The 8,939-nt window shown below is 37.1% G+C and overlaps 1 protein-coding gene across 1 annotated transcript in view; it reads left to right on the forward strand.

Moving 5' to 3' along the window:
* Window positions 1-7,871, forward strand: part of STPG2 (sperm tail PG-rich repeat containing 2) — a 376,150-nt gene extending 368,279 nt beyond the window's left edge. The window contains exons 10-11 of the mRNA XM_055434603.2: window positions 6,949-7,064; window positions 7,848-7,871. Of these exons, the coding sequence (XP_055290578.2) occupies window positions 6,949-7,064; window positions 7,848-7,871 (140 nt within the window). The remainder of the gene's footprint in view (window positions 1-6,948; window positions 7,065-7,847) is intronic.
* Window positions 7,872-8,939: the final 1,068 nt, after the last annotated feature.

The raw sequence follows: 8,939 nt of genomic DNA on the forward strand, positions 1-8,939 counted from the left end.
AGACATAGTAGCAAGTACTGGTACGTGATCCTGATGGCCAAGGGTCTCATGGGCTTCCTCCACATCTCACCCTAAGGGGCCCTTCTAAACTCATGAAGGGCTCTGTATTTACTTTTGCTTGTGGAGTTTTTAGGCCTATTGTTAGCAGACTTAGTTTTATGCCAGGGGCGCTTTGTGCAGTTGAGCATTCCAAATTCTAAATTGACATTTATAACCCCAACAGGGCCAGAAGCGTTAGGATGTCCTGGCCTGTTTATAGGGCCCATACACCCCCAGGGACTGTATTGCTGCCATTCAAAGGTTTCAATGGGGATTTTTGAGCAGGAGTCAGAAGAATACTTAGAAAGCACAGAGGACTAGCAAGCATCAGAAGAAGAAAAGACGGAGGCCTGGAAGTAGATGATGGGGTGGCCCCGAGAAATCCCTGGAGGTCTAAACGGCCTTGCGTGCCAGCTCCTCGAGCCAAGACCTTGTCAGAAATGGGCACCCACTCCTGTATTCTTGCCTGGGTGATCCCATGAACAGAGGAGCCTGGCAGTCTGTAGTCCATAGGGTTGAGAAGGAGTCAGACACTACTTAGTGACTAAACAACAACCCTCTTCACATAAGAGGCATGGCATGTTATAGAAAGTAATTATTGGTTAACATGGAGAAAAAAATAGCCTCTTTCTATTTATTGTCTTTGATGTTGTACTAGCTAGGTTTATTAACTAGACTGTTTCCTCCTTTGACTCTTCTGTTCCCTCCCTGTGTGCAGTCTCCCAAGTCCCACTCCTTAGTTATTTAGTTTTCTCTCTCCATGCTCTTTCACTTAGAGAAACCTCGACTATTGCCTCTACATAAGTAGCTCCATTCTTTCTCTCCAGGTCAGCTTTCTCATGAGTTTCAGTTACATATCTACAATTGTCCTCTGGATATCCTGCATCTTTTCATACATAACTGGCTCAAAATCAAGCCCAAAATCTTCCTTTGCTCCTTCTTTCTGTGTTTCTTTATTACCATCACAATATTACGTTTCTCATAGCCACTATTCATTTTTATCTCCTTCCAATCACTGTACATACTCAATGTTTATTGCATTTCTTGGAAAGTATTCTGAATTGTTCTTCTTTTTCCTTATCAATGTTAGTAAACTCCTTGTTAGTAACCCTGAAATAGACCATCTACAAGCCATTTCATTCTATAAACTATTGCCAGAGTTTATTTCTTATCTTTTTCTTTATGAATCTCCTTTAGTCTAAAATCTTCAAGGGGTAGACTATGGAAGTGGTTTTTAAAAATTTTTTTATAAAAAATTACTGAACAACTTTAGTTAAATAAAATTTTACACGGAACCCAAACAAAGCAGTGAATCTGAAGCTGTTTTGGGTGAAAATATTTAAGTGTAAGGTTAGTTGCTCAGTTGTTTCTGACCTTAGTGATCCCATGGACTGCAGCCTACCAGGCTCCTCTGTCTGTGGAATTCTCCAGGCAAGAATACTGGAGTGGGTTGCCATTCCGTCTTTCAAAATTTTATTTGGGCTCTACCTACACATTGTCCCCTGGGCAGTTCTTTGGAATTTTTGAAACATTTTAGAATACAATTTGAAACTGTTGGCTCTAGTACAAAATCTTTATTTGGGATTTAGGCTTGGTCCATTCAGCCAATCTATTTACTCCATACAACATTTCCATAGTTGTAAATTCCATCTCCGTGCCTTGACTTCTATCATGTTTAGTGCCCAGTATGCTGTAAAACCACCATTCTCCTTCTTTAAATCTTATTCATATTTCCAATGCAATTCAGTCATCACCTCTTCACTAAACATATGAAGGTTGTTCAGTCGCTAAGTTGTGTCTGAATCTTTGCAACCCCATAGACTGTAACATTGGAGAAGGCAATGGCAAGCCACTCCAGTACTCTTGCCTAGAAAATCCCATGGATGGAGGAGCCTGGTAGGCTGCAGTCTGTGGGGTCACTAAGGGTTGGACACGACTGAGCGACTTCACTTTCACTTTTCACTTTCACACATTGGAGAAGGAAATGGCAACCCACTCCAGTGTTCTTGCCTGGAGAATCCCAGGGATGGGGGAGCCTGGTGGGCTTCCGTCCATGGGGTCACACAGAGTCAGACACGACTGAAATGACTTAGTTATATGAAGCCTATGTATGCTAGGCTTCTCTGTCCTTCACCATCTCCTGGAGTTTGCTCAAATTCATATCCATTGAGTCGGTGTCGCCTTCCAACCATCTCATCCTGTCATTCCCTTCTGCCTTCAAACTTTCCCAACATCAAGGTCTTTTCCAATGAGTATGAATGAACATATGAATGAATATTTAGGAAATAAGACTTGAGTATCTCTTCTAACAATGTAGGTGTATTTTGAGTGGGTATTATTTTCTTTTTTTGGAAATTACTTGTGTCTTACATTTAATTACTGTGTAAGCAGAAGTCCCTGCAAGTGTATCTTGGGGATATTGCGGGTTTGGTTTCAGACTACCACAGCAAAGCAGATATCCTAATAAAGAGAGTCACACAATTATTTTTGGCTTTCCAGTTCGTATAAAAGTTATGTTTACACTGTGTGAAGTGAAGTCACTCAGTCGTGTCTGACTCTTTGTAACCCCATGGACTGTAGCCTATCAGGCTCCTCCCTCCATGGGATTCTCCAGGCAAGAGTACTAGAGTGGGTTGCCATTTCCTTCTCCAGGGGATCTTCCCAACCCAGGGATCAAACCTGGGTGTCCCACATTCCAGGCAGACGCTTTAACCTCTGAGCCACCAGGGAAGCCCTATAGTGCAGTCTATTAAATATGCAATAATTTTTTGTCTAAAAAATGTACATACCTTCATTTAAAAATGCTTTATTGCTAAAAAAGACTACACATCATCTGAGCCTTCAGCAAGGGATGCTTTTTTTGTTGGTATAGTGTCTTCCCTTGATATTGTGTGGTGGTTGCTGAAGGGCAAAGTGGTTGAGGCAGTTTCATAGAATTAGTAGTGAAGTTTGCTGCATCAATTATCTCTTTCTTTCACAATTTTTTTTTTCTATACCACACATGCTGTTTAGTAGCATTTTACATATAATAGGACATCTTTCAAAATTGGAGTCAATCCTCTCAAACCCTGCTGCTGCTGCTTTATCAACTAACTTATGTAATACTTTAAATCCTTTGTTGTCAAAATGTTAGCAGTCTTAACAGCACCTTCGCTGGGAGTAGATTCCATCTTAAGAAACCACTTTCTTTGCTTATCTATAAGAAGCAAGTCCTCATCTGGTTAAGGTTTACCGTGAGATTGTGACAATTTGAGTCGTATCATCAGACTTCATTTCTAATTTTAGTCCTCTTACTATTTCCACGTCTGCAGGTTTTTCCTTCACTAAGTCTTGAATCACTCAGTCATTCAAATTCTTCCAACTAACTCCTGTTAATGATATTTTTACCACTTTCCATAAATTGTAAATGTTCTTAATGGCAAATACAATGGTGAATCCTTTCCAGAAGGTTTTTAATTGATTTTGCCTGCTTCTCTGGTGGCTCAGACGGTAAAGATTCTGCCTGCAATGCAAGAGACCCAGGTTTGATCCTTAGGTTGAGAAGATCCCCTGAAAGAAGGCATTGGCTACCCACTCCAGTATTCTTGCCTGGAGAATTCCATGGACAGAGGAGGTTGGTGGGCCAAGTACATGTCAATATTTGGTAATATTTTGAAAGGAAACTTTTTTTTTTCCTAAGCAGTAGGTCTCAACAGTGGGTTTGAAATATTCAGCAAACCACATTGTTAACAGATGCTGCATTATCCAGGCATTATATAGCATAGTTCTTAAGGGCCCTAAGGTTTTTGGAATGGTAAGTGAGTATTAGGTTCAGTTTAAAGTCACCAAGTATATTAGCCTCTACCAAGAGAATCAGCCTGTCCTTGAAACTTTGAATATAGCCATTGACTTCTACTTTTTAGCTGTAAAAGTCCTAGATGACATCTTCTTTCAAAAGAAGGCAGTTTTTTCTACATTGAAAATATGTTGTTGAGTATATTACCTTCATTAATTATCATAACTAGATCTACTGGATAACTTGCTATAGCTTCTGTATTTTCAGTTTTATGTTATGGAAATGGCTTCTTTCCATTTACCAGCCTCGGTTAGCTTCAGACTTCATCTGGCCCTTTCTCAGCTCTCTCAGCCTTCATGAAATTGAAGAGAATTAGCCCTGGCTCTGAATTAGGCTTTGGCTTAAGGGAATGTTGATCTCTACCCAGACCACTAAAAGTTTCTCCATATTAGAATTAAAACAGCTTAGCTTTCTTATCATTGGTGTGCTCACTGGAATAACACTTTTAAATTCCTTCAAGAATTTTTTCCTTTGGTTTTATGACTGAATTTATAAAGCCAAGAGGCCTGGCTTTTAGTCTGTCTCAACTTTTGACATGCCGTTCTCTATAAGTTTGATCATTTCCAGTTTTTAAATTAAAGTGAGGGTCATGTGACTTATCCTTTCAATTGAACACTGTGGTAATAACCCATGGTAGAGGTACAGATTGGTCTAATTGCATTATTATTGTGTCTCAGGAAATAGAGAGACCCAAGGTGAGGGAAAGAAATAAGGGAACAATCAGAACACATACAACATTTATCAGTTAACTTTGCCATCTTATATGGGGATGATTTGTGGTGCCTTCAAACGATTACAATAGTACTATCAAAGGTCAGTTAGTTCAGTTGCTCAATCATGTCTGACTCTTTGTGACCGCATGGACTGCAGCAGACCAGGCTTCCCTGTCCATTGCCAATTCCCAGAGCTTGCTCAAACTCATGTCCCTTGAGTTGGTGATTCCATCAAACCATCTCATCCTCTGTCGTCCCCTTCTCCTCCTGCCTTCAATCTTTCCCAGCATCAGTGTATTTTCAAAGAGTCAGTTCTTCGTATCAGGTGGCCAAAGAATTGAAGCTTCAACTTCAGCATCAGTTCTTCCAATAAATACTCAGGATTTATTTCCTTTAGGATTGACTAGTTGGGTCTCCTTGCAGTCCATGGGCCTCTCAAGAGGTTTCTCCAACACCACAATTCAAAAGCATCAATTCTTCAGCATTCAGCTTTCTTTATGGTCCAATTCTCACATCCATACTTGACTACTGGAAAAATCATAGCTTTGACTGGACAGACCTTTGTTCGCAAAGTAATTTCTCTGCTTTATAATATGCTGTCTAGGTTGACCATAGCTTTTCTTCCAAGGAGCAATCTTCTTTTAATTTCATGGCTGCAGTCACCATCTGCAGTGATCTTGGAGCCTCCCCAAAATAAAGTCTCTCACTGTTTCCATTGTTTCCCCATCTATTTGCCATGAAGTGATGGGACTGGTTGCCATGATCTTAGTTTTCTGAAAGTTGAGTTTTAAGGCAGCTTTTAAACTCAGTCCTCTTTCACTTTCACCAAGAGGCTCTTTAGTTCTTCAATTTCTGCCATAAGGGTGGTGTCATCTGTATATCTCAGGTTATTGATATTTCTCCTGGCAATCTTTATTCCAGCTTGTGCTTCATCCAGCCCAGCTTTCCTCATGATGTACTCTGCATATAAGTTAAATAAGCAGGGTGACAATATACAGCCTTGATGTACTCCTTTTCCTATTTGGAACCAGTCTGTTGTTCCAGCTCCAGTTCTAACTGTTGCTTTTTGACCTGCATACAGATTTCAAGAGGCAGGTCAGCAGGTCTGGTAGTCCCATCTCTTTAAGAATGTTCCAGAGTTTGTTGTGATCCACAAAGTCAAAGGCTTTGGTGTAGTCAATAAAGCAGAAGTAGATGTTTTTCTGGAACTCTCTTGCTTTTCCAGTGATCCAATGGATGTTGGCAATTTGATCTCTGGTTCTTCTGCCTTTTCTAAATCCAGCTTTAACATCTGGAAGTTCATGTACTGTTGAAGCCTGGCTTGGAGAATTTTGAGCATTACTTTGCTAGTGTTTGTGATGAGTGAAATTGTGCAGTCAGTTGAATCTTCTTTGGAATTGCCTATCTTTGGGGTTGGAATGAAACTGACCTTTTCTAGTCCTGTGGCCACTGCTGAGTTTTCTAAATTTGCTGGCGTATTTAGTGCAGCATTTTCACAGAATCATCTTTTAGGATTTGAAATAACTCAACTGGAATTCCATCACCTCCACTAGCTTTGTCCGTAGTGATGCTTTCTTTCTGAGGCCCACTTGACTTCACTTTCTAGGATGTCTGGCTCTTGGTGAATGATTACACCATCATTGTTATCTGGTTCATGAAGATCTTTTCTGTATAGTTCTTCTGTGTATTCTTGGCACCTCTTCTTAATATCTTCTGCTTCTGTTAGGTCCATACGATTTCTGTCCTTTATTGTTCCCATCTTTGCATGAAATGTTCCCTTGGTATCTCTAATATTCTTGAAGAGATCTCTCTTTTCTCCCATTCTATTGCTTTCATCTATATCTTAGCATTGAGCACGGAAGATGACTTTCTTCTCTCTCCTTGCTATTCTTTGGAACTCTGCATTCAAATGGGTATATCTTTTCTTTTCTCTTTTGTCTTTAGCTTATGAAAAGGTCACTGATTACAGATTACCAAAACAGATATAATTTTAATAATGAAGAAGTTTGAAGTATTGTGAGAATTATAGGACCAAATGCTTTGAAATGTGGTGCTGATATATTTGCTAGGAGCAGGAATGCCACAAACCTTCAATTATGTAAAATAAAAGAAAAAGAAAAAAACATAGTATGTGAAAAATGAAATAAAGCAAAGTGCCATAAAATGAAGTATGCCTCTGTTTTATGCTTATTATATTTGAAATCTCTGAGCTGAATGACTTTAAGCATTCAGAAGGATGGGTTCAAGATTGTTTGATGCCAAATTTAAATGTTAAGCTCACAAACCTAAGAATAATATCCATGTTACCAAAATCAATAATTTAAAATGTGCTTTATTATTTTTACATTTGTTTTCTCTTAGGACCTACAACATATAATCCTGTTTTTAAGAAATCCTGCTTCATACCCTCATTTGTTAAAGCATCAAAGCGTTTTAAAGATTCCAAAGAGATTACTCCTGGTCCAGGGACATATGAGGTTTGTCAATAATATTTCTCTTTAAATAACATAAGAATGAAAAATTTCCAGAACGTCACTGCAAATGTCTTCATCAAAGTCCTTTCCATATGATCTATTGTTATTACTCACCAAAATCTTTTAGCTGATAATGACTTTGTAAAAAATATATTCTGACATTTCTTAAAGATTTAAGAATTATTTAACAACTCATATATAAATAGCCTCAACAGCATTAATGCATATATATATATATAATTTTATATCTCTGCAACTTTAAATATTTACTTGTCTACATACACAAATTGAAATTTCCAAATATTCATTGAAATCAAGAATTTATTAAAGAGCATGGAAGAAGAAAGCCCTGCAGATCTGGAAAAACAGGTTTGATATTTTATTTTCTTTTAATAAATGTAGATGGTTTAGATTCATAATAAGTAAACGTCTCATTCTGTTGTGGGTCTTCTGATTGTAAGGAGGAGGTTGAAATAAACTTCAGGATTTTAGAAATTGTGTTCACTATAGGCTTTAATACCTGTTTGGGGTGAAAAGGTCTTCCCATTGGCTTATAGCAATTAATTTAAGAGTGTAAACCATAGTGAATGTTCTTATCTGAGATAGTTAATGATAAATTTATTAGTATTGAATGTATGTTTTTTCTACTTATTTAAAATGTCATAATCCAAATATTTTCAGCATTCTATCAAAAGCACATTCATAATATAATACCAAGAAAGGAAGAAAATCAAGTAAATTATGAAGGACTTGTTATTTTTACCCATTGGCTGTTGATTTTCCCAGATCACTGTTAATGTCTATGGATAAGCAAATAATTTTATAAGACTTACTTCAGAAAGGGAAAATATGCTAGATAGGGCCTTCATAGTAGTTCAGAATGTGAAAGTGAAAGAATGATATATTATATATTTAATGTTTTAGAGCCTTGGCTGTGCAATATAAGGCAAGACTTGCAAATTAGAAACTTGCAGTTGTAAAGATTTGGCAAAGTTTATGACATATTTACTCTTTATTGTTGGGTATAATGAGGAAGGATATTTAAGCAAGTATTGATCAGTAAACTATTGTGTCTTAATGAAGTAGGTTAGGTATTATAGATGTTCATAGTTTGATCATATTAAATCATATTAAATACTTAGTTGATTGCGTCCACACTCCTTTTTAAAAGTGATTTTAATGGTGTCCACAAAATACAAATGCCAGTAAATCTGATACAACCTTTTTCATTTTGTGATACAGTTGTCAGAGAAGATGTGCCAATTAGTCTTCCTTGTATTTAAAGATACTTTTCCTTTTTCCTTTCACTGAGATTTAATAATTTTTGTTTATACTTCGATCATTTGTTGTGTAAAATTATTTTCCACATCAGAAGAAAACATTTATGGATTTAACAATAAGGTATAACTAAGGTAATGCCTGAAATTTCAAACTAATATATCCATACGTTATATAGTATATATAATACTGCAGTGCTTGGTAACTTTTCTATTGAATACTACCTGTATTTTTTTGTCTTTGCAACACCATTTGTTTCCTTATAATTTGCTCTGATGTTTTAATTTGACGCTTCTCTTTTCCTTTATCATGTTTAATAAATTTAAATTGATGACCTAAAAACATATTTGCCATAAGCATTTTACTTTTTTAATAGAAAAAGATGATTCTAGAAATTTATAACACTGTTTTAAGATTGCAATATGGGATTCTATTTGGAAAATACTTGAATGTATGTAATGTCTGCCCTCTAGATGGTTAGAGGTTTTTTTAGTATCTCATGTCCACTTTGGATCCCAACCGTTGGATGTTCCTTTTCTTTACATCCTTACCAATCTTTGTTATTCTTGTTTTTTTGATGATCACTACCAGTTGTGAGGT

The sequence above is a fragment of the Moschus berezovskii genome, chromosome 5 (genome assembly GCF_049115385.1).
Source record: "Moschus berezovskii isolate FMDL1 chromosome 5, NW_MosBer_1.0, whole genome shotgun sequence".
Taxonomy (NCBI): Eukaryota; Metazoa; Chordata; class Mammalia; order Artiodactyla; family Moschidae; genus Moschus; species Moschus berezovskii.